The sequence below is a fragment of the Cantharellus anzutake genome (genome assembly GCF_015039405.1).
Source record: "Cantharellus anzutake strain C23 chromosome Unknown EI90scaffold_52, whole genome shotgun sequence".
In the NCBI taxonomy this organism is placed as follows: Eukaryota; Fungi; Basidiomycota; class Agaricomycetes; order Cantharellales; family Hydnaceae; genus Cantharellus; species Cantharellus anzutake.
Genome location: NW_024067002.1, coordinates 424,784 through 449,879, shown reverse-complemented (window position 1 = coordinate 449,879; position 25,096 = coordinate 424,784). Strand labels below are relative to the sequence as shown.

The window sequence follows — 25,096 nt, the reverse complement described above, 5'->3', positions numbered from 1 at the left end:
GGGTGGTGTACATTAAGGAGCCAATATTGCCTCTAGAAAAGGATATGATGAAACTCTGGCGTGATCTTCGGCTGAAGCTGGTTTGAACCATGCCCTGATGGTAGTGGGGCAACGTGGGGTGCAGTCCATCATGTTGTATCGTGCAAGTATACTGAGACTGGTCAATGGTGAGCATATGTACCTGCTGCTATATCTTGATGGACGCGAATTCCCAATATCCATGACGCCCTCGCAGCGTGCCTAAATCTATTCTTTGTTGATCATCTTTTTGCGTCTCTTCTGTGATGTCTCGTTCCGCCACCCGTCCAAAAGTCAGCGCTCCAGTCTCCACCTGCTAGTTTCCAAAATAAAACATTATGTTGGTAGAACGTGCAGTGTGACTGACAGCATCAGATCATGTTTATTCCCAAGCAAGGCCACAGCGGCACAAGCAGCCCTTCCAGTGTGCCGTCAACCCGATGCTTGACTTGTGTGTGAGCGAATGCGTCAAGGGTAGCGTGGCGACGGCCCCGACAGGAAGTCGAAGCCTCTTGATTTGAAGCGAGCCGGTAAATACAGAGATAAGAAAAAAGGAGGCGATGAGGCAGGTGGAGGGTAACGATGAAGACGACTGAGAATGACAACGGAGATCCCAACAAGAGAGAAGAAGTCAAGTTACAAAAATAAGGGATCAGCCAAAAAAAGAAGAGCCACCGTAAACATCCGGGATCCAACTTGCAAAGGGTAACCAAGGCTAAACTGCCTTAACCAATGCAAGACCGAAAATTCAACGCCAACCAAACATCCTAACCAGAACTGATAAGAAAATTAGTTAGTAATATACGACGGAGTCATAGGAAGAAGAAGACAAACTCCAGCGTGCGCGGACGCAAGAGAGAGAAAAAAGGCTATAAAACAATAGCGTGCAGCGGACGCAAGAGGTAGTGGCTGAGAAGCCTAAGCGTACCGCGGACGCAAAAGAGAAGGCACGGAGGCCGAAGCGCTCAGCGGGCGCGCATACAAGAAAGATGGCACGGAGGCCGAAGCGTACCGCGGACGCGCATAAAGAGAAAAAGATAAACCAACGTACCGATCATGCAGCAGAAATCAGAACCAGACTTGCAAACCAGACAACCAAGAATGAACATCGCGGATGATCAGTCTAGAGGCATTAGGCATTGAATAATGCGTACCGATGACGGCATAACCTAGCAATTAATCTCGTGCCTCCATTAAATTTAAATTTGTGATGTTAAGTATGTTGCCGCCGCTTACGGATCTTGAGAAATTGGGGCGCAATATTGCACGAATCTTCAGCTTTACCAAATAGACACTTGATATTGCGGGCATACACAGAAACCCTTCCTCATGCACAAGAGAGACGTGTTGGAGGCGGGTGATTTGCATTTGGAGAATCATCGTGTAGGTCTTACAGCTAACCTAAATGCCCCACCCAGCGCGTTCCACAAAGAGCACGTGAATGGCCACGTGCTTCTTTTGTCGGAAAAAACCGAAATCCGTGGAAATGCGTTGCAACGCAATGCAATGCCCAAAACGGGTAAGTGGCGATGCAACCGTGGTGTCGAACACTTGATGTTGCAATGGCTAGGTCCGTGTTGCAACGGCTAGGTCCGTGTTGCAGCGGCTAAGTCCGTGTTGCAATGGCTAAGTCCGTGTTGCAATGGCTAGGTCCGTGTTGCAATATGATGCAATGGGTTTGTAAAATGGACCAAAAATCAAGACCACCCCAGTTTCGAACTCACAACCCTCCAGTGGAGCCTATTACTATATAGGGAATCGAATGTATATAGGACATATTATTAATACACAATTACAATTAATATACACAACCGTAATACCACTCGGCCAGCGAGCTCCTACATATACCTACTCTACTTGGGCTTTATATCAACAACTATTGATGAACTGTGGATGGTCCGGAATAGGAACACTCCCTTCATCAGTTCAGCAAGTAGCAGTCATGGGCTTCTCTGCAACACCTGAAGCGATGACACACACAAAATATGGCTGAGCTGGCCACTTCAACTTATTATCAGTGACTCGGAACATGATGAGAGGCAGTGGACTGGTATGACTAGGTGCGCAATATCATGTTTGCTTTAGGGTGGTTCTGCTGGGTATGGCACAATACTGTTGTGTCATATCGCGGGTACCTCAACAATAATTTATTACGTGCACTTACTACTATCTTACACCACTCCCTACTCCTATGCAGTACTGGCAGATTGACACCTCCCGACTTCATCATCACCAAACCTCATCAGCAACACTGTTAGGCCAGATTGTAATATCGCATGCACACCGACTAATCTCGGCACTATATACTCAACCTCGCAGCGGATGCCCATTGCCCCAGCCATTCCTGCCACCACCACCAAGCCGATTAGCAGTCAGCAATGGGATTGGGATAATGTTGCAACACTGCATGCATTCTATGCCAACCAATCCCAAAGCGGACGGCATCCCCCATCACCAAACTTGCAGCCAGTGCTTGTATTGCACATTAACACCTCCAACTCCCTCATCATTGAGCTGATCTACGAGTGTTGGACTTCTCCTTTCCCATTGTTGTCAAATAGTAAAACGTGTAGTTAGCAATTTGAAATTCAGTTTTCAATCCTTCCAACTACCACAAGGCCCTGGTTCGCTGTCTGCAATCTGCCTGCGATCTGTCCGATAAACATTGAAGGAGGTTCCTTTCATGGCCCACAATGTCCATCTCACCAAACCCAAGTGTCAGGGATCAGCAATGACCCTGGACCCTATGCCGGCTGCGCGTATGCGCGTGGGAAGTATGCCGGTAATTCCCGTCTACTCTGCTTACCTAAGCCCCGGTGACCCGGATCATCTCCGGCATTGTTCTGGAACATTCTATGATCACGTGATTCTATCGGCAATCCGTTTGGTTTCCTTATTGCCGGACTCTACATGTATATAGCTGACCCTAAGATGGGGACATCCCTTTCCCCCGGCTTTAATCACAACTAGGTTATCGGAGCATCTTGCGCGAGCACGCGCGTCCCCTGACACCAAGCTCCAGTGCATTCCGGTCTCGTCGATTCCAGGCACCAACTAGCTCTGAGGTTGTGCCACCTGCTGACCCTCCTACCAACACTGATCCTCTCACCCACACTGATACCTATGATGAAATCAATGATGGCACTGATGCAGATGGTTCAGATCCTGGCTCTGGTGATATAACCAGTATTAAAAGTGTCGAGAAAAGAATTCGGGAATATGCAGCTCTCTATGCAGTTCTCTATTCTCCCTTTTTGTCAAAAGCTTCCCTTAGAGTGGAACTCAATAGCAACTTCCATTCATGGACAGCTGAGGCAATGTTTTCATCCGAGGCAAATTTCAGCCAATACTGTGTCCACAAGATTCTTGAAATGAAGTACTCTATATTGACAGATGAGCTCCGCACTCATTCTGGAGTTATGCCCTGGTTGGCCAAGGTATTCCCTATGTCCTGGTGGCTTGCCTTACAATTAATTAATCAGATATTTCTGGTATGGCTAGTTTGTTTCTGATGTTGGGGCAAGGAGATGGCAAATGATGAGCCGCTTGCGAAAATCAAGCCTTCAACTCTTTGGCATGGACTTAAGTGTAACATTGCTGAAGTCAGGACATGGCCCAACTGCTGAAGAATGCCAACAACATCTCGGAATAATTCCTGATTCTCCCACTCCCATCGATCATCTGCCCTTGTTTTTGTTTCCAAATAATGACCGTTCTTGTCGCCAGCATGTATTTCGCTCACAGGTTGTTGCAGCTGTGAGCACTTTACTTGTGTGTTATGCTAATCATCTCACTCATATTGCTCAACAAGGCAATTATTGTTATTATTTTTGGACCTGCTGCACTCAATGATGCTGTGTCTGCTATCCCCCTTCCTGGATCTCCTTTGCTAGAGGATTGGGAATCTGCAAGGCTGCATGCATCGCCAAAGGCATTGGGTGTTACACATGCAGTAACTGAAATAACTCCAGGCACTGTTGCCATTGTTGCAATGCTGGTGGGCACCACTAAAATCCTATTTGACTGTCTTATACCAACCAATTGAATCTGAAATAACAGGTCTATTTCATGCTATCTGGTGATACTGAGTTGGTTTCTGCCCATGGGAAACCTAGTCACACCAATTATCTTGACATCCTTCTCAACTTTTACAAGTTCATCCTCACTGTGCTCAAACGAGAGGAAACTGCTACACTCCGTCCAATGCATGAAACAATGCAGTGGTATCAGCATTTATTGTTCGGTTCTCCTGCAAGAACAGAAGAGTCAAATCTGTTGGTGGAAGGTGGAGGCCTTGCTGGGGGCCTGGATGCCCTTCTTGCTGAAATGGATGTCAATGATAGTGAGGTGAGTCCACTGTCCAATTTCTCTGTATGAGTTTTGACATGGGGTGGGTCTCCATCTTGTGTTGATGCTGAAAATTTGCTGTAGGAACCTGAAACAGATCCAGCATCACCCAACATACCCTCTGAAGAGCCTCGTAAGTTCAGCCAAAACTCTTATATACATTTCGGTGCTAACACTCTCACAGAGGGCCCAGAACCAGATGTTCAGACTGAAGTGGTGGCTAGCTCTGCAGTTAGCTTGGGTGAAGGGGGTTTGACAAGGCATGGGTGCAGAGGTCGAGTTCATAGAAATGACAGCCCTGGAGATAACAGTTCCAGAGAGGTCAGTCGTGGAAGGAGAGGCCAGAGGCAAGGGAGCAGAGGCAGAGTTAGGGGCAATAGTGGCCGTGGAAGTCGTAGAGGCCATGGAAGTCATGGAGGCCAGAGTGCTGCAACTGGTGATGAGTAGCTTCTGTGAATACACCATGTTTATACCCCTTTCCCTTTGTCTGTTTTTTCTCTTGTCTTTTGTCTGTGTTTTGCCTTTGTCTGAGTATGTCCTTGTCCTTTGTCTGAGCATTTCCTTGTCCTTTGCTTGTGTAACTGTCATGGTCCTTGCATGTTCTGATGGAATAATCATTGGATATAGAGCCTAGGAATGGAAAGTTAGACTAGGTAGATACATACAAGGCAAGTTGGTGTCAGGGAACATGTGTCAGTTTGACCTTGCAGCCAAGAATCTCCACAACCACTCCCAGTTCCATTACCCCCAGTTGTCATATCCATCACTTTCCACCACCTTCCATCACCTTCCATCACCTCCAACCATCTCCATCCCTTCTGCACCAACCTCGGGACCTCAAAATTCCGTATTCACCTCCACACCCCCCAATGGTCACCACCCTTCATCAGCAAAAGTCCGTTATGCTCCGGAGCATCAGGAGTGGCTGGAGCATGTGGGAGACAAAACAGCAGATTGGGCACTCCTGGAGCCAATAGTGTTCTCCTGGGAGGGGGTTCAGGAGCGGCTGGGAGTGGTGAGGAGTAGGCAATGTGCCAGGAGCAGTGGGAGGAAAATTTTGGTCTCTAAAAAGTTGAAAAAAAAAATTTAGGGAAAAAAATCAAAAAAATTCAGGAACTATAGTGCCTTTAAAGTGCTTTCAGGACATATAATTATTTGCGAAATTGAGGAAGAAATGATGGAGAAAAATGGAAAATACTTTCAGAGACCCGAGAAGTAATGAGAACTGAATTGATGGGAAAGTCTGAAAATTGAATAGGAAAGTGAGGGGAAGCCTTGTAGCATTGTTATTTTCTGCTGTTGTGATTTTTCCTGATTGATCTTGGTCTCACTCCCAGCTGCTCCTGGACCCTCCCAGGAGCTTTCAGGAGCTTCTAGGAGTATTGAGGAGCAGCTGGGAATGAGACCAAGAAGAATTGGGAAAAATCACAACAGCAGAAAATAACAATGCTACAAGGCTTCCCCTCACTTTCCTATTCAATTTTCAGACTTTCCCATCAATTCAGTTCTCATTATTTCTTGGGTCTCCGAAAGTATTTTCCATTTTTCTCCATCATTTCTTCCTCAATTTCGCAAATAATCATATATCCTGAAAGCACTTCAAAGGCACTACAGTTCCTGAATTTTTTTGATTTTTTCCCTAATTATTTTTTCAACTTTTTAGAAGTCCCTATTTTTCAAATTTTCCTCATTTCCCTCTATATTCCCCCTCATTCTCCCCCTCATTTCCCCCCTCATTCTCCCCCATTTCCCCCTCCATATTCTGCAAGTCCGAAAGTGATTAAGTTGCCAGATTGATCATATATCAGGCCATAAATTTTGACTGTGTATTGGTGAGTCTCAGTGTCCTTGATGTATAGTATAGTGTTTGATCTAAATGTTAAGTAGTGTCTTGTTGTGTTAGTCTTGTGGTAGGAGGTATTCATGGGGAGTCTTCCCCTTTTTTTTCCTTTTCATTTTCAAATGCTCCAGGAGCTCCCAGAAGCTTCTCACCCCTATACATTTTGAAGCATTAAATTGTATTTACTGGATATGTTTGTGCACAAAGCAATGCTCCATGCCCTCCTGGGAGTGCCCTGGAGTACCTGACCAACTCCGGAGGAAATGAGCTGTTCCTGGACCGGCCAATCTCCTCCTGATTCTCCCAGTGCTCCCCATACTCCGGAGCACTCAGGAGCATAACAATTTTTTGCTGATGTTATGCCACCCTAGTGTTAGAACCAGGCGAGAGTGGACGATTCCAGAGGGGAACTGTCAGAGACCAGATCGAGACAAAGGACTGTCTCCATGATGGAGGGCTTCGGCCTCAGCAACTCAAGCCAGGAGCGCTGTGCCAAGTTACATGTCCGTGCCCTAATTTACTTATTGGCAACGAGAACTAAGGGGGATCAACTCTAGTCGATTTTATTACTGAGGTGTAACCTATCTACAAGTTGAGTATATATAGTTACAGCAAGGGCAGGCCTGTAAATGGCAGGGCCGAGCGGAGCAGAGCTAACGGAGTTAAACATTAGCCGATTGAATATTACTGACAAGTTGGGTTACAGGGTTAGTGGAATGGTAGGCGATAACCCAGAAACAGAAAGGAGAGATAGGCCTGAAGGTGGGCTTGCAGGGCAAGCGAGTAAATTGCCCAGCGGAGGCAGGAGTGTGCTAGTGGACATTGGAGCTGTCCGGAAGCCTTCGGGGCTCCGTACTTAGGGAGGCATAGGTAATATATTGAAAAGAGGGGGTGGTGACCATTGAGGGAAGCAGAGGTGATTGTGGAATATGGGAGCTCCGAGGTTAGTGAAGAAGGAGCGGAGGTAGTCCAGAGAGATCGGAGGTAGTGGAAGTCAATGGCCGTGGATGGATATGACAGTATCCCCTTCTTAGGCCTGAACCCTTGAAGGCCCAGAATTAGTAAGGTGAGGGGAGCTGTACTTACAGAAAGAAGAAATGAAAATGGAAGTGAGGAGTGGAGAGAAAGGGAGAGATGGGAGAGGAGTCGAGGTTCCTAAGGAGCTTTGGGACCAGGTTTGTCTGGGTACCGGGAGTGGAACACTTCGATGAGGTCGGAGGTGTGATCAAGTTTGCCGGCAAGGAGCCATTGTGTCTCCTCATCGGTCCCTTCATAGCCTAGCCACTTGACCAGGTAGAGCAACTTGTTGTGTCTACGTCGGTCGATCTTGGAGTCGAGTATCTCTTCGATCTCGAACTCCATCTCGCCTTCGATTTCTATGGGAGGTGGAGGTGGCTGGTGGTGGTTCGGAATGATGTTCGGGACAGAGGGTTCGATCTGCAAGACATGGAATACTGGGTGAATGGCTCACATGTTTTCTGGCAGGCGGAGAGTGAGGGAGTGGGTTCCAATGTGGGCAATGATCTCGAATGGGCCGAGGTTTTTCTTGGAGAGCTTTTTGGAAGGTCGGGTGGAGCGGAAATACTTGGCCTTTACATAGACCGAAGTTCCTACCTCAAAAGCTGGGGCAGGACTCTGACAGGAGTCTGCTGGGCCCTGATAATGGATCTGAGCGAGGTGCATTTCCTTGTGAAGGAAGTGATGGGGGGAGTCGAGATCTACAGAGTACTCTTGGGCGCGTACTGATGTTAGGTCTTGCTCTGGGTGAATGGTGATGTTCGGATGGTAGCCTTTGTTGGCAAAGAATGGAGAGATGCCTGTGGTGGCATTCGGAGCGTTGTTGTATGTGAACTCTGCAAGAGGTAGGAGTTCGGACCAATTGTCCTGCTGGTAGTTACTATAGATGCACAGGTACTGCTCGAGCGTCTGGTTCATCCATTTGGTCTGTCCATCTCCTTCCGGGTGATAACCAGAGGTGAAGTGGAGGCAGATGTCGAGGGCCTTACCAAGTGAATGGAAAAAATGAGAAACAAACTCCGGACCCCTGTCGGAGGTGACATGGGAAGGAACTCCATGCTTGGAGAACACATGGAGGAGGAAGAGCTTGGAGAGGTGATGGTATCGTGGGTAGGAATGAAAATGCACTGTTTGGACAGGTGGTCCATGATGACCAAGATGGAAGTGAATCCGGAAGAGGAGGGTAGCTGTTCAATGAAATGCATGGAGATGGAGTTCCAAGGATGTTCAGGGATGGGGAGTTGTTTGAGTAAGCCGTAAGGCTTGTGGTGGGGGATTTTGGCACAGGCACAAGAAGTACAGGAGGAGACATAGCTTTTGACGAAGTTACGGATGCCCAGCCAGGTGTACTCACAATGGACTAGGTCCAGAGTCCAGTTTTGACCGAAGTGTCCAGAGAGCTGGTGGTCGTGTTTGTCCTGCAAAATGCAGAGACAAAGATTGTTGGAATCCGGAACATAGATGCGGTTGTCCAGCCTTAACAGGCCTTCGGCATCGACAGACCAGCGGGAATTGGGGAGGTTGGGGGAAACAAGATGGGAAGAGATTGTGGTGTCAGAGGAGAGGGAGGCTAGAATGTCTCAATGGAGAGCCTCTGTGTTGACGAGTACAGCTGCTTGGATTACTGTGGCAGCTAGGAACGTGGCTCGTAAGGATGCAGTGAGCTGCTCCGAAGTGAAGACTGGTCAGAAGGTCTGCAGATTGATGCGAGCATAGTCCATATCCCCTTCTTTGGGATAGACGTCCCAGCATCTAGTCAATGCATCTGGTTTTACTCCGAGTCTTCTGGGACGGAATCGGACAGTCATGTGGAACTGGGAGAGGAACTCTGACCAGCGGGCTTGCCGCCAGGTCAAGAGTTTGGTGGTGGAAAAATACTCAAGGTTCTTGTGGTCGGTGACGACGTCGATTGGAGTTCCTGAACCTTCAAGGTAGTGATGCCATGATCGGAACGCATTGTGAATGGCAAGCAGTTCCTTATCATGGGTGTTGTAATTGAGCTCCGGCACCAAGAGTGTTCTAGAGCAGAAAGCGACAGGGTGAATCTCTCCATCATCACAATGGATGGACAGGATTCCAGAGATCGCATAATTGGAGGCATCGGTTTCTACAATGAGGGGGGCATCGGGTACCCAATGTGTCAGGATCGGAGCAGAAGTGAAGGCTTCTTTCAAGGTGTTGAAAGCAGAGTGACAGTCATCAGAGAATAACCAGGGGGCTCCTTTACATGTAAGGCATGTCAAGGGGACCACAATGTTGGAGTATTGGTGGATGAAACGCTGATAGAAGTTAGCAAAGCCAAGGAAGGACTGGACATCCTTGACTTTATGGGGCTCAGGCCAATCTTGGATGGCTTTAACCTTCTCAATGGACATGGTGAGTCCGGAGGGAGAAAGGCAGTATCCGAGATATTCCGTAGTGTCTGTATGAAATTTGCATTTCTTCGGATTGGCGTATAGGCCATGTTTGCGGAGTCTCCTAAGAACTTCTCAGACATGCTCCTGATGTGAAGCCATGTCTTCCAAGTAGGTAAGGATGTCGTCTAGGTAGACTACCACAGAAACATCCAAGAGGTCGGCAAAGATTGTGTTGACGAATCGCTGGAAGGCCACAGGTGCATTCGTGAGACCGAATGGCATGACAATGTCAGAGACCGGGTCGAGATGAAAGAGTGTCTCTGTGATGGAGGGCTTCGGCCTCAGCGACTTATGCCAGGAGCGCTGTGCCTAGTAAACACGTCTGTGCCCTAACTTACTGACTGGCCACCAGAACTGAAGAGGGTAAACTCTAGTCGATTTTATTACTGAAGTGTAACCTATGTACAAGCTGGATATATATATGGTTACAGCGAAGACGGGTCTGCAAATGGCAGAGCCGGGTGGGGCGGAGCTAATGGGGTTAAACATTAGCCGACTGAATATTACCAATGAGTCGGGTTACGGGGTTAACAGAAAGGCAGGCGATAACCCAGAAACGGAAAGGAGGGATAGGCCCGAAGGTGGGCTTTGCAGGGCAAGCGAGTGTATTGCCCAGCGGAGGCAGGAGTGCGCTAGCGGATGTCGGAGCTGTCTGGAAGCCTTCGGGGCTCCATACTTAGGGAGGCGTAGGTAATAAATTGAAAGGAGGGGGTGGTGACCATCGAGGGGTACCGAGGGAGTTGCGGAATATGGGAGCTCCGAGGTTAGTGGAGAAGGATTGGGAATAATCGGAGGGGTCGGAGGGATCAGAAGTCGATGGCTGGGGATGGATATGACAGACAAGCCACTTGTAGGAGCCATAGCGTGTGTGGAAGGAAGTCTTCCATTCATCGCCTGTTGCAATGCAAACCAGGTGGTAGGCATGCCGGAGGTCGAGTCTGGTGTAGACTGTGGCATGGCTAGGTGTGTCAAGGAGGTCTGAGATGTGGGGAAGTGGGTAGCAATCCTTTTTGGTGATCTTGTTCAGCCCTCGGAAGTCAATGCAAAGATGGAGGGATCCGTCCTTCTTGCGGATGAAGAGGACTGGTGCTGCATGAGTGGAAGTAGCGGGACGAATAAACCCGGAGGCTATGTGTTCATCTAAGAACGCCCGGAGAGCCTTGAGTTCCGAAGTAGAGAGAGAGTACATAGTACCCAAGGGTGGTGAAGTGCCTTCCTCAAGGTCGATCTTCAGGTCATGCTCACAGTGCAGTGCCAGTGTCGAGGCTTTGCTCTTACTGAACACATCTGCGAATTTGTGGTACTCCTTCGGAACGGCTGAGAGGTCAACGGAGTCGGTGTGGGATGAGGCAGCCCTCAAGCGGCTGTCCTCAGAAGGGATGGTTAGGCTGAAGGATACCGATCCTTCAAGTCGACAAGCCTTCACAAATGCGGAATGGCCGATGAACTTGATAGATGGTAACAGAGGAATGGGAGCCTGTGGCTGAGGTGCTGGTGGAACATCAGATGGTTGAATGTCGGATGACAGCAGTGGTGCTGGAGACGATGGGGGAGAGCTCGGAGTGACTGTCTTGGTAGGTTTGGAAGTTCAGAACGTAATACTGCTTGAGACCCAGTCAATCAACAGATTGTAGTGGGTAAGCCAGTTGTGTCCTAGGACTAGGGAACATGATCCATCCAGCGATGTGACAAATAAAGTCGTGGGGGTGATGTTTCCAGAAGCGAAGCGGAGGGGAATATCAATGGCATGGGTTATGATTGAGCTAGTGCTACCATCGAAAAGGCATAGTTGTAGGGGCTTAATCTGATATGTCTTCAGGGCCAACTTCTTTACGAATGTGTCGTCGATGAAGCAGTCTGAAGATCCAGAGTCTATGAGTGTGGGTATGTTCTCATAGGTGCGGAAGAGTTTATTGTTTATCCTAACATCGGACAGAGAAGAAGAAGAGACAGGAGAAGAGAAAGAAGAGAAACGGAGAGAGGTGGAATGATCTATGGAAGTAGTCAGAGGGGGAGGAGGAGAGAGTGGTACATCAGCAACACTATCTACAATGGGTAGAACATCAACCAAAGGGTCAACATTGAGAGGAGAAAATAGACCATTTGAAAGAGAAAAAGAAATGGGAATATGGAGGGAGGATAAGTCGGAGATGGAAGACGTGTTTAAACGCACTTCTTTGAGTGCATGGAGGGAAGAATCGCAACCCCCGGTCCATGCAGAGTCCACAGGGGTGCGGACTAATTTTTTGCCTCTGCAGAAGCAGATCCTTGCTCCTTGGTCTGGGCCAAACAGGCCTTAGATGCGTGAGAAGAAGACATGGGGCAGTCCTTGACCATGTGGCCAGACTGACCACAGAACATGCAAAGTTTCTCGTTGAGACGACGCTTACGCTCTTGTGGCATGAGCTTGCCATTGTCTCCGAGTTTTGATGAAAGATCCAGCTTAGCGGAGCTGGCCTCAGACTTTTTGTTGTCCTTCAGAGGCTTGCTACCGGAAGCGGAGTTGAATGAGGAGGAGGAAGGAACAGGGTCAGAGCGAGAAGCGGCAGTGGGCTTGTCAAAAACGTTGGAGGAGGGTTTCGCATGACGTGTCACTTCGGATTTATGCTCCCAATAGCGTGCATCAAAAGTTTGTGACAAGGTGCGAAGTTCCGAAAGAGTAGAAGGTTTACCTACTCTGGCAATATCGTCCTTGATACGTTCCGGCAATCCATTATAGAAAAAACGACGGAGCACGGCTTCTCTGTACCCATGAAGTTGAGAAGCATGTCGATTGAACTCGATGACGTACTTATTGATGTGGTGCCCATCCTTCATATCCAGGGTCATTAGTTGAACTTCGGCGTCGCCCACAGGATTGTGAGGACCAAAGTTGGTTTGAAGTTTGTTGACGAACTCTTGATAGTTATTCATCCATCACGGACGAAGCGTAGAATTTTGATCGAATAATAGATCCGGCTCGAACCAATTGAGGGCCATTCCCTTGAGGTAGGACTGCACGAAGATGACCTTGGCATGGTCACTAGCAAAAGCGAGGGGACGGTCCTGGAAATTCAGTTCACATTGGACCAGAAATACTCGGAGTTCTCAGGGATCTTTACCGTTGAACTGTTCAAGCTCACGGACCTTGGTCTGGAGAGCGGAGGATGGTGGACGTGGTGGATGTCCAGTGTGATGAGCCAAACTGGTGATGGCTTGGGCTAGTTGTGTAATAGCCACGTTGGGGATGGATTCGGCATCGTTGGTGGTTGGGACAGTGGGGATGGGAGGATCAGCAGGAGGAGGGTCAACGAAATCAGGGACCTCGGAACCGAGTCCAAAGAAGTGAACTGGGTCTATGGGCTGTTCCATGGTGTCTCCGAAGTCGGAATCTGCAACTGGTGATTGATTTCTAACGGGACACATGATTGGAGTCGACGGGAGAGGGGTTTCTAGATTAGAGAAGCTGCAAAACTCAACTGGGTTTCTCGCCAGACAACTAGGACCAGGCTGCGAGGGTTCAGGGGATGGTGAGGCAGAGTTGGGAACTAATGTGCATAGTTGCGAACGAGTGCAAGGGGCTTTGGGTGCCATACAAGACGTGTACTAGTCAGGGAGTAATAAAATACTGTCAGAGACCAGATCGAGACAAAGGATTGTCTCCGTGATGGAGGGCTTCGGCTTCAGCAACTCAAGCCAGGAGCGCTGTGCCAAGTTACATGTCCATGCCCTAATTTACTTATTGGCAACAAGAACTAAAGGGGGATCAACTCTAGTCGATTTTATTACTGAGGTGTAACCTATGTACAAGTTGAGTATATATAGTTACAGCGAGGGCAGGCCTGTAAATGGTGGGGCCAAGTGGAGTGGAGCTAATGGAGTTAAACATTAGCTGATTGAATATTACCAACAGGTCAGGTTACGGGGTTAGCGGAATGGTAGGCGATAACCCAGAAACAGAAAGGAGGGATAGGCCCAAAGGTGGGCTTGCAGGGCAAGCAAGTGAATTGCCCAGTGGAGGTGGGAGTGCGCTAGCGGACGTCAGAGCTGTCCGGAAGCCTTCGGGGCTCCGTACTTAGGGAGGCATAAGTAATATATTGAAAAGAGGGGGTGGTGACCATCGAGGGAAGCAGAGGTGATTGCGGAATATGGGAGCTCTGAGGTTAGTGAAGAAGGAGCGGAGGTAGTCCAGAGGGACCGGAGGTAGTGAAGGATGATGGCCGTGGATGGATATGACAGAAGATGACTAATTAAGATGATGAGGGCAGAGTCAATGGAGGATGCAGGTAGCTCCGAAGCCGGAGTTATGTCAGGGTACCGAGCTGCTCGGACTCTAAGTTGAGGGATCCTGAGCCTTCGCTGGAGCTGAGGCCGAGGGGGACAGGGTCAGTCTCAATGGGGGAACCCAGTAAAGCAGATTGCAATAGGGATTCCAGCTGAGCAGCGAGGGGAAGTGAGAGAAGAAAGTTATCTTCCTCACTCGCTACCCAGGGAATGATAAAGTCAGTATGCCCGGCAAAGCGGGGCTGCTCTACAGAAGGAAATATAACAAATGTCTGTGCCAGTCCAGGGATGATGATCAGGCTGTGCAGGTAATGTCGGTCTGGGGCAAGTGTGTCATCAGTTGTGTGTAAGCAGTCCGGACTTAACCAGGCTGTACTCTGACAAGTTACCTATCCGAGAAATGTTGGGTGACTCCAATAAATGAAATGGATAGAAGAAGGGTTTAGAAGTATATAACAAGATGTCAGAGGTCCGTTGGGAGGTCGGAGCATTCTGGGGGTGCCGGAGGTTCCGGCTTGGGACTGCACTTCCGGGATGGAGGTGGCTTAGGGTGAGTGTGCCAAAGTCCAGGCTGGAGCTGAGACAGTAGGGGTGGAAGTGGGGTAAAAACATAAGGAGAAATGGTGCAGGGGATGGTGAGGTTGTTAGGAAGGTGTAGTGAGGTGGGAGAGTGTGGGGTCAGGATTCCAGGATATGACAGTAGCCGGCTAATGTGTGCCCTGGAGTCCTCCCCCAGATGACCATCTGACCAATCCAAGATGTGGCTTGAGTTTGACATGGTGATGTGGTTGCCAAGTGGTGGTAACTTCCCATTGCGTTTTAATGTGGGAGTTAAAAAAAATAAGTCCAAGAATTTCAACAATGCCAATAATGAGTTTTATTCAATCAATAATCAACCAAAACCTGACTCCGGAACTACTCATTACACCACATGTGCCACCACCTGTTCTACTACCTATAAACTTTCATGAATCATCTCCCCCCTTTCCCTGCACTTAGAAGCTTTTAATTCATTTCTTTATATATATTATATATACCATGGACAAATTGACCCATAATCATTAGTTATATTACTTCTGGACTGTGAGTGAATGGCTGAAGCAGTTTGCCATATTTAGGATGCCATATTACAACAACAGGTTGCAGTGATGCAATGCAACACTTCAGTGTTGTATCTCATTGAAATGTGTTGCAACGCGTTGCAACTACAGTCACGTGATGCAACGGATCTGCAACTTTTCGGACATTGTTTTCAGAGAAGAAATTGTTTATTTTCTGTATGTAACTGACACTAAATATTGACCCGTTTGACCACCTTCATCCCCGTGAGAACCAATTCAATCGTGGGGTATGCATGTCCCCGAAACGGGCTCTCGGCCAAAGCCGGCCCAGCCGTTTCATTCACAAACCGTGAACGTCGTTGTAGGTAAGGCGCGTCGATCGACGTCCTCAACATCAGGATAACCGTACGTTGCACTACAGACCCATCCTCTATTCCTTGGGTGTTCTACTTCTTATTTATTGCCATAAGTGGCATATTCGGTAAGCTCGAAATCCGTCATTGGCATCATTCCCAGCCCTGCACCTAACAGAACGCACTACCTTCGCCTCCAATCTCGTTATAGATATCATTAAAAAGGACCACTCTTTGTATTTAACTGAAATCCACTGGAGGCGCTTAGCGCGTTGCTAGTGCACCATGGTTAACGACAGGGATCCCCCCAATCAACCCAGCCCTCTGAGTACACTGTCTACGTAGAGTAACGGTTTCTCCAGGCCGTTCTGTATATTCTGCGCGAGGATTTGGGGCTTGTCCGTGGAGACACCTGCAGAGGGCCGGAGGTTGCACCTAGCACTGCTGGTACTCGTGGTTGTTTGGTTCGTCTGGGCCACCCGCCACAAAAACCGATCCCCCACTCCGATTTCGTGCCATACATCGACAGCTATACACCTTCCTAGGCCCCCATCAAAATCTTTCACCCAAACGGTCGCACCGACACGCAATTCCCCTCCCTGCTTGCTTGCACACCGACCCTCAGATCTCGCTGTTTGCGCTTATACACCCTAAAACGCTCTGTGTGTCGTCTTTTGTTATCGAACGGGTGCAAAAGATCTCAGCGAGCAGAACCGTTGGGTGTTCGCCACGATCCTCTACACCCTCGTATTACGTGCTATCCCCTTGTCCAATCCGTATCAGTGGGACCATATTCATATTCGCTGTCCGCTGTCCAGTCGTATCATACACACACCTTCCTAGGCCCCCATCAGAACATCTTACCCAAACGGTGTATTGCATTACGCACCGACACACGATTCCCCTCCCTGCTTGCTTGCGCACTGACCCTCAGATCTCGCTGTCTGCGCTCATACATCCCTAAAACGGCGACAAACGCTCTGTGCGTCATCTTCTGTCATCGAATGGGCGTCAAACGGGTGCAAAAGATCTCAGAATTGTTGAGTATCCACCACGATCCTCTACACCACGCGCTATCCTCTTGTCCAATCCGTATCAGTGGGACCGTATTCATATTCGCTATCCGCTGTCCAGCAATCACGCACCCCTGGTACTCGCAGTTGTTTGGTTCGTCTGGGCCACCCGCTGCAAAAGCCGATCTCCCACTCCGATTTCGTGTCATACATACACCTTCCTAGGCCCCCATCAAATCATCTTACCCAAACGGTGTATTGCATTACGCACTGACACGCAATTCCCCTCCCTGCTTGCTTGCGCACTGACCCTCAGATCTCGCCACCTGCGCTCATACATCCCTAAAATGGCGACAAACGCTGTGTGCGTCGTCTTTTGTCATCGAACGGGTGCAAAAGATCTCAGAATTGTTGGGTGTTCGCCACGATCCTCTACACTCTCGTATCGCGCACTATCCTCTTGTCCAATCCGTATCAGTGGGACCGTATTCATATCCGCTGTCCAGCAACCATGCACCCCTCAATCAGCGCTAAAGCGACATCAGAAATGGCACAGTTGGGCTGGGACTTCAACCCGACGTGTGCCCTCGCCACTGCCTGCCACTGAATATCCAATACCCAAAGACCTTTATAAGACCAGTGCCCGTGCTATACATATATTCCTCAGCGCCGAGCGAGCACCAGTAATCGCCCTTCTTCGCCGCAAATCGCCCCGTTTGGTGTCTGTTCCTATTGGTATGTACTGCAGCTACACACATGAATATGCAGCTGAGTGCATGTCTCTCTTACAGGTCGGCTACCGGTGTAACTCGGCCGATATACCCACACTTGTTGGGGGAGACCTATCCCGTTCTGCTCCTTTGACCCGAACCCATTAGTTTCTTTAGCAGCTACTCCCATGCCGAGGCATAAGCCTGTAATTCCACCCCTTACTACTTCGCCTGTGAAAAAATATCAGCCATATAATTTAAAAAGACCTAAAAAATATGCCGATTTCCTTGGCCCCCAATCTGCACCTGAATCCGAACCCTCAACGTCCAAAAAGAAAGGACATAAGCACGTCCCAGCCGCTGAAGTCCCTATTTCCCAGCCGTCATGACGCGTTGAGATAGCAAATGCCAGCAGCACCGTGATGATGCAACGCTGGGGGCCTGGCATTGAGCCTATGCATTGGTGGCAGGTGCCAAATCGCCACGATCACGTAGGAAATGCAATGTCGGCGGATGCCAGCAATGTTTCGACTCCCCCTTCAATGCCAGCTCTAAAAAAGGAATCACCAATATGGGAAGCATCCCCTCAGGGTTGGCTGGAAAATATCGCAGAGCCCACTCCTTCGGGCCCAGACACTGCTCTGTCCCCTACACTGTTGCGGTCAGCTTCCCGAAAGTGGGCCAAGAGAGCATTACGAAATCCGCAAAAGCAAGTTGCATGGCTCCATTGGCGCCGTGATGTAATACACAAAGCGGTGGAAATCTATCTAGGTCTAGAGGCAAAGAAGGCAGGATGCGTGCCCCTTGCCGCCCCCAGCGAGACGTCGTATGATAGAAACGGAAAACTGCAAACACCAGCAGCATCGCTGTGCTCCCACTGCAATACATCTTTCCAGTTTCATTCACTCATGACGATCGCATTCTCAGGTACGTTTGCATTCTGACCTCCCTTAGCAGTGTCCCAATGACCCCGAGCCAGGTGCCACGTGGCGGACGTTCGAATATTGCAAATGTCCGTCCAATACTCTCCCGCTTAGCATCATCCAGTCTGGCTACTTTCCAGGGTCACCTGTAACGCCCCAAGTTGCCTTTCATTTCGATGTCCTTTCGCTGTATTCAGCTTTGCATGTGGACTCGTACACCCCGATTGCCTCCTTTCATGCCACTTTGTTTGCCATGTTACGAGAGAATGGTTACGAATTCACCCACAACGTAAGATCTATTTGTTGCATGTCGGGAATTGGCACCTTCATGATCCGGCGCACATATAGGACCCCTTTCTGCAGTCGTTTAGCAAGGCGATAACATGGTTTCAAGCCCTATGTGACTCGGTAGAGGTTGAAACGGAGAGAGAGTTTCTCCTACCCACATCCCCTGTGGCACCCAATGCACCGCTATGTCGTTCCGCGCCGGTCGAGTCCGCTGCGTTTACCCATGTCGCTCCTGCCCACAACGGCGATCCATCGGTCACTGCATCCCATGGCGTGATGACCGTTAACCACGGCATCTGTCATATCCATACAATCCTGACCTCCGCTCCGGGCTCCCGGAACTCCGAACTCCGACTTCCGGAGCCCTACTTCCCTTCCGTCACCTTCTCCTTGCCGACTCCCAAGAGGTTATCCCACCTCCGGCTCAGACACCACCTTCGGTCCGACTCCGGAACATTCCGGGTCCGACCCCAACCTCGACACCTTCCAGACGAGTACGCAAAACCTATGCTCCCGACTCCGGACCTCTGCTCCGGAATCCCGTTTGCGTCTCCGTCTCCGGAACCTCCGGTCTTAGCTCCGACCTCGGACTTTGACCCCACCTCCGCTTATACCCATTGTATTGGTTAGCTCATTCCATTTAATTATGTTTGCCAATATTCCGGAGTTTAACCTCCGAGTTCGGACTTTCCGGACTTACTCCGGACCTTGCAACTATTGCATTGTCCATTTCAATTCCGCTATTCTCCCTCATTCCTATTTGGGCTGCCGCTTCCTTTCTATTCAGTCAGCTAGCCATTCCCCACTCCTGTCATATCCATTCCCGGCCATCGACTTCCGGGCTCTCCGACCCCTCCGTTCTAACTCCGCTCCCCCCTCACCAACCTCGGAGCCCCTGTATTCCGCAAACCTCCCGGTACCCCTCGATGGTCACCACCCCCTCATTTCAATTTATTACCTACGCCTCCCTAAGTACGGAGCCCCGAAGACTTCCGGACAGCTCCGACGTCCGCTAGCGCACTCCCGCCTCCGCTGGGCAATACACTCGCCTGCCCTGCAGAGTCCACCTTCGGGCTTATCCCTCCTTTCCGTTTCTGGGTTAACGCCTGCCTTTCCGCTAACCCCGCGAACCGACTCGTCGGTAATATTCAGTCGGCTAATGTCTTAACCCCGTTAGCTCCGCTCCGTCCGGCTCCGCCAATTGCGGAACCGTCTCCGCTGTAACCATATATATACACTACTTGTACATAGGTTACGCCCCAGCAGATAAATCAACTAGAGTTACCCCCACTAGGTTCTAAGTGCCAGTCAGTAAGTTAGGGCACGGACGTGTCACTAGGCACAGCGCTCCTGGCAGAAGTCGCTGAGGCCAAAGCCCTCCGTTATGGAGACATTCCTTCGTCTTAAATCTGGTCTCTGACAACTCCCAACCTCCTTCCTTCCTCCTTGGGCCTTGGCCCTTCATTCCTCCTTTGGGAAACACCATTGAGTCAAACACTTGACCCTCGGTGTTGTTCCTCTTTCCATCTCCCTTTGTCTCCTTTTGTCCTACCCTTGTTCCTTTTGATTCCGGACCCCTCCTTATATACAATGTACCTAGTAACTTGTAACCTCAGTCCGAAATCGACTGGAATTCCCCCCAAGAGACTTTCCCTCTGCTAGATCCGAAATTAGGGACCCCCAGGACAACCAGCAATGGCACAGCGCTCCGCCTGAGTCGCTGAGGCCGAGGTCCTTCCATGCTAAGTCTCCGATTCCATTCCGGAGTCGTCCGAGTCCGCCCCATTCTAACAGCATCCCAACCTCCATAGGGACGTCACCGGACCTTCCATCGATGGTCCATGAGCGAACATAGCTGATTCGCAACCCGTCTGACAGCAGCGCAAGTCCATACCTCCGTGTGAGATGCCCGCAATGTTTTGGAGGCTCGATGTGGGGCAACTCAGCCAACGAGTTAGTCCTCTCATACATATGCTTCGGGAACAGGTATACTAAGCAATTCCCTAGATATCCTGATGTCATCGTCGCCATGGATGGTAATATGCAACATAAGCAATACATGTTCGTTGGAGGAGAGATGATTCTTCCCTGGAATGAAACTTGCACATTCCTCACCGATGCCGAAATCGAGGAAGCTGCCTGCCATATCTCTGATGCATGAGCTGCATCTAGAGGCTGTTCGGAAGTATCTCGTCCCTCATCCCTTGTACCAGATGGTGCTATTGATGAATGCGAAGAATCACACAGAGCCACGAAACGTGGAAAGCAGTCAGCCTCAAAAACGGATACCTTCCGTTTGAAGGGCCTGATGACAACCTGTGAGGTCTTTGGGGTTGCTCAGCACACAAAGCCGTAAGTGATACAAGATGATGTATTTTACGGTGGTGTGTAAGCGGTTACCCGGAGGTTCCCGCTTGTCCACGTGACTATATCTATCTAGTTTACATGTGACTCGGGGTTCGGGGCTATTGCCCTGACACAACCGTATGCCGTCATGACATCCCCCTTTTCCTCTGCGATGTACGCACTCCAGGTGAACAGCAGCACTTTTCGATTGCCATGCTCCTTGCACTTAGCCGCCAACTACCCTCAAACGCCACTATTGGATTAATGTATGATGTTGGGTGTGTTCTTGATCGATCGATCGCCAAGGTATGGCCTCGCATGGTCTGCAACTACAACCTCTGATATTTGAACAAAGTACAATCTTATCCCCGAAATCACTCCTAGATTGAGCATCGCCGTTTCAGTCTTCCATGCCTACGCACATCAATTCTGTTGTCAAATCGCATTTCACCCCTGGAAACAAAATGGGTTCAGAAAGTCAAACAGGGAAGGAAATGAGCGATTATGGTCCTTGATTGTTGATACAATTGTGCCTGAACGCATAATGAGTGTGAGTCCCAACACTGTTCGGTCGACAACCCTCTCTTATGCAATGTTGTCCCAAAACTATAGCCGGCAAAACGAATCACAACTATCGACAACAAAATCAAGATGATTGCGTGCTGTGGCCGAGACCGCCTTGCTTCATTGGCTAGGTCCAAATTGGCCGCCATTGTTTGTGAGGAGGCGCTTCTAACCGACCTCCTGCAAGATTTGAAGAGTAAGAGGGGATTCACAACTCCTTTCCTTCAATCCCAGTGGGAAGAGCAAAAGTCTTTGCAGCTCTCTGTTCGAGCCTGTATGCCCATTCCCGATCTCATGTTCGGCGTTGACTTATGCTGTTATGCCCTAGACAATGATCAAGCCGGAATGAAAAAGTTCGCCAAACTTTTGGAAGCCGAACGATCAGCCCAGGCACATTCGGACGCATTGGACACCGTAAAGAAGGAGCTGGACCGAATCAGCTTGGCACGAACACTGTCCCATAGTCCTATCGACCTCATGGAGCATTTCCAAGCCGCTCAGCGTGTACGATCGTTGCATGATAAATCTCAAGAATGCCTACGCGATCTGACAGCTCAAATTGGCCTGTCCGATTTGAAACTTCCGCAAAATCCGTCTAGCACAGAAAGGGACTACATGGAGAAGTACATTCTGGCCCGATTCCGCAAACATGCCATCCTTATCCGCTTAGCCAAGTACCAGGACGAGATTAACCCTATTCGGAGCTCACAACGGTGTGGAGGACGGCTGGTTACAAAAGTCGGTAAGCATACCCCATTTGAGGCGAATTCTGATGTGCTCGAAAATTCATCCGGTACTTTGAGGATATTCGAAAATGGTCTCAGTGTTCAATAGCGCAAACGACCGTGCCTGTATTATTTCCGCCCATGTTGCGCAATATAACAAGCTTGTCGACCGCCTCGAGCGTTCTGTTAGGCCATCCTGGCTCCCGGACTCTTTGAAACACGCCAAAATGAATGTCAAGGAGCTGCTTAACATGGATCCCAGTGATGAACAGTGGACAAAGATGTGGGAGAGCCTGTGGGATTCCAACTGGAACTTGGATGAGAAACCACCAGCTTTTATCGTCGACCAACAGGTTCGCCATGGCATAGTAGCGGTGCTATCGCTTGCTCGTATTGAGGAGGAAAAGCTTAGGCTCGCTCGAGAGGAACTTAACACGTGCACCTGGATTGTCCAATCGGTAGACTTGTTGATTCAGATCACGGACGATATTCATCGTATGTCCTACAAATTCCACATTACCAATGCGCTGATTTGTCCTCGATCCCAGCCCTGTTTAAATATCGATGGCAACTCCGCCTAAAGTCATTACTCAAATGCTGTGATACGATCGTGAACGGACCGTTTCCTCATGTCAATCTATGGCGTGCATCACCGCACTATCTGCTAGCAAACCTAAAACGTCCAGACTCCCAAGCTGCACCGAGTACCGTGGAGTATTCTTCTTTCCGCCTTCCCCCCCCCGGTTCTGCCACTCTGGCCTCAGGAACCAACGGCATAGACCCCGAAGATGATTCTCAAGTTAGAAACGAGCTAAGCGCACTCGATGGACTTATCAGGATGAGCCCAGAGCTGGGTGTAGCTGATGACGATGAGCATGTTGAGCCCTACCTGTCTACCAACAGTGGCAGTGGCCCAGGCGATACTCTCGGCCCTGAGATGCTGGTAAACCTTCCAGATAGCGAACCTGAGACATGGCCAGATGAGACAATGGACCCCACAGACAATGTCGAAACACATGCTGAGCCTCTTACCGACTTGGTCCCTCCTAGTGGGTTCGGAGATGTGGATAGTCCCAGCTGTGACGAGGATATTGAGGAGAGGTTCTGGAATGAGAACCCTCGTCCCCAAAGCCTTCCTCCAATTAGAACAATCTTCGATGCCATCCACTCACCCACCCAGTCTACCCAACAACAAAAGCCAACAAAAATCTGGAAGGAAATAACGGAGTTGCATTTACCTCAAGAGACTGAAAAAGTAAGAATGTTTCCAAGTTCCCCTGTGACTGACGCCACTGATGTCTCATTAGATAGTGAACGACAGCAAGACCAGAGACAAAGCAAGATATTACAAACATATTGCGATCTTCTCTGATGCACTACCAACAGTCAATCGCCGGCGGCTGATACACGGAGCAATAATCGATGCCTATGTTGAGATGCTGAAAGACCTTACAGACGAAAAGCTGCGGGACATACTCAAGACCACTCATCCCCGTGTGATTATGTTTCCTACCCAGTGTGAAGGAATGAGACATTGTATGGCAGTTCGCCTGTTGGATGTATGTGGGAATACACCGATGGAATCTGTACTGACCAATATTTTAGCGAGCGACAAAGAAAGTCCGAACCGATCTTTTCGATGCAACCAGTTGGACGATTCCGTGTTACTCAAGGAGGCGTGGTCACTGGCTGCTCGGTGTTGTCAACTTCGAACAACGAGAGCTGCGCTATCTTGACAGCATACCTCTACAACAAAGCGCCCATATCAATCGCCACGGTCCACAGTGGGTGTTTACAGTGCGTTTCCTAATTCTAGCCCACATTCCAGTCTTAATGTTACTGCTTTCTTCAGATACTTCGAGGCCTAGTTAATGCCATCTGGTTGTTCATTCACCCTGATGATGAGCATGGATACAACTGGTCCAATTGGTCCACCAGAGTAATCACTGTAGGTGTGCCATCTTGCTGTATGAACATCATATACATTACAAGTCCTAGATGGAACAGCGCCAATGGAACAGGTATGATTGTGGGGTTTGGACCATGGCTGACATTCAAGCTGTACACATCGGGCTCGATGCTGCACCGAAAGACACGAACATCGATGATTTTCAGGATAGGGTGAAACACCAAATCCTTTCTATTCCTCTGTTAACACCGAGCTGGCAGCCTACCTGGAGAACCCTAAATCCTGACCTTATTTGTGAACTGTGGTGCCGAGCCGCTAAAGTGGCCGCAAACTTTCCCATTGATTATGCCCAGCTTGGAATTGATCATACGGACGTTCCTTTAGTGTTAGATAATGAACAGGAAAAAATAGATTTAACTGACTAGCGGAGTTTATGTATGCCGGTGTTGAGCCTCTCCTAATAAGATACTTGATGCACCAGTCAAGAGTCAAGCATTCTAGGCCGATGCCAGGTAGCAGCAACCTGGAAACGATGACATGGGACGCCAGGAGGCACTCTTAACCTCCTTGGCTTATGTTCCGTCATTTTGAAGAACTGTCAGTTGTAATCGGTACGAAAACAGCTCGCGTTCCCAATTAAGCGGACATACATTCCAGTACTCCACAAGCATGTCGAGGCAGGCGAAGTGGAAGACAATCCATCTGAATCGTCTTTTGGTGACTTGAACTGCAGGAAGTGGTAGGCGAGTATAAATTTGGTGGTGCTACATGGTACTATGCTCGTTTAAGTGAAGTTATTCAGAAGGTTGCCTGTATTGGGGGACTTCTTGCCGCTCTCGTTCCTGCAACACTGCATGAAACGGACATGTGTACACCTGTAGGACATCGTCCCTTCCGGAGCTTTTGAGCGGTCCACATGCTCAAAATCCAGATCGGCCCGAAACCACACTTCATAACCATCCTCACTGCAAAATGCTCAAAATTTCGAACGGTGTGCCATCTGGTTTCATGAACAGTGAGCTGGGGCGTTCGACGTCTGCACGAGGTGCAGTGACATCCGTCATATAAGCCTGTAACCTCTAGCTGGACCATTTCGCATCACCAAGCGTGTAATGGGTGAACTTCCTACTTTGTAAACCCCGTCGCAGCGATCTCCCCGCATCTCCTGTACGTTTTGGCTTAACTTCTCTCTTTATGTTCATTATGCTAACTTACATCTTGTACCTTTTAGTTTTTCCCGTGTTTCCTCAGAGCGTGTTGTTCTTTTGTTGGCTTGCTTCTCTCCTACCTCGCCTTTCACCG

The 25,096-nt window shown here is 49.2% G+C and overlaps 4 protein-coding genes across 4 annotated transcripts; 3 read left to right on the top strand and 1 right to left on the bottom strand.

Annotated features, from left to right (window-relative positions):
- Positions 1 to 262: 262 nt before the first annotated feature.
- Positions 263 to 1,437, bottom strand: EI90DRAFT_2141682 (uncharacterized protein). Its single transcript, XM_039052626.1, has 5 exons — positions 1,303 to 1,437; positions 1,070 to 1,187; positions 694 to 785; positions 386 to 610; positions 263 to 334 (listed from the first exon to the last, which is right to left on the bottom strand). The coding sequence occupies exons 2-4, from the start codon at positions 1,125 to 1,127 to the stop codon at positions 401 to 403; spliced, it is 360 nt and encodes a 119-aa protein (XP_038912303.1). The 5' UTR covers positions 1,128 to 1,187; positions 1,303 to 1,437; the 3' UTR covers positions 263 to 334; positions 386 to 400.
- EI90DRAFT_3128813 (uncharacterized protein) lies at positions 1,348 to 4,812 on the top strand (the record flags this gene model as incomplete). The annotated part of the gene is made up of 7 exons (XM_039064134.1): positions 1,348 to 1,537; positions 2,989 to 3,455; positions 3,520 to 3,774; positions 3,830 to 4,015; positions 4,078 to 4,365; positions 4,450 to 4,498; positions 4,550 to 4,812. 7 exons carry the CDS (start codon positions 1,348 to 1,350, stop codon positions 4,810 to 4,812), a joined length of 1,698 nt encoding a protein of 565 aa, XP_038912302.1.
- A 12,730-nt stretch (positions 4,813 to 17,542) lies between these two features.
- On the top strand, positions 17,543 to 18,880 carry EI90DRAFT_3128809 (uncharacterized protein; the record flags this gene model as incomplete). The annotated part of the gene is made up of 3 exons (XM_039064133.1): positions 17,543 to 17,966; positions 18,019 to 18,251; positions 18,311 to 18,880. 3 exons carry the CDS (start codon positions 17,543 to 17,545, stop codon positions 18,878 to 18,880), a joined length of 1,227 nt encoding a protein of 408 aa, XP_038912301.1.
- A 1,896-nt stretch (positions 18,881 to 20,776) lies between these two features.
- On the top strand, positions 20,777 to 21,251 carry EI90DRAFT_2932302 (uncharacterized protein; the record flags this gene model as incomplete). The annotated part of the gene is made up of 2 exons (XM_039055068.1): positions 20,777 to 20,902; positions 20,952 to 21,251. Coding segments are annotated over 2 exons (426 nt in total), but the record flags the coding sequence as incomplete, so codon positions are not given.
- Between the last annotated feature and the right edge of the window lie 3,845 nt (positions 21,252 to 25,096).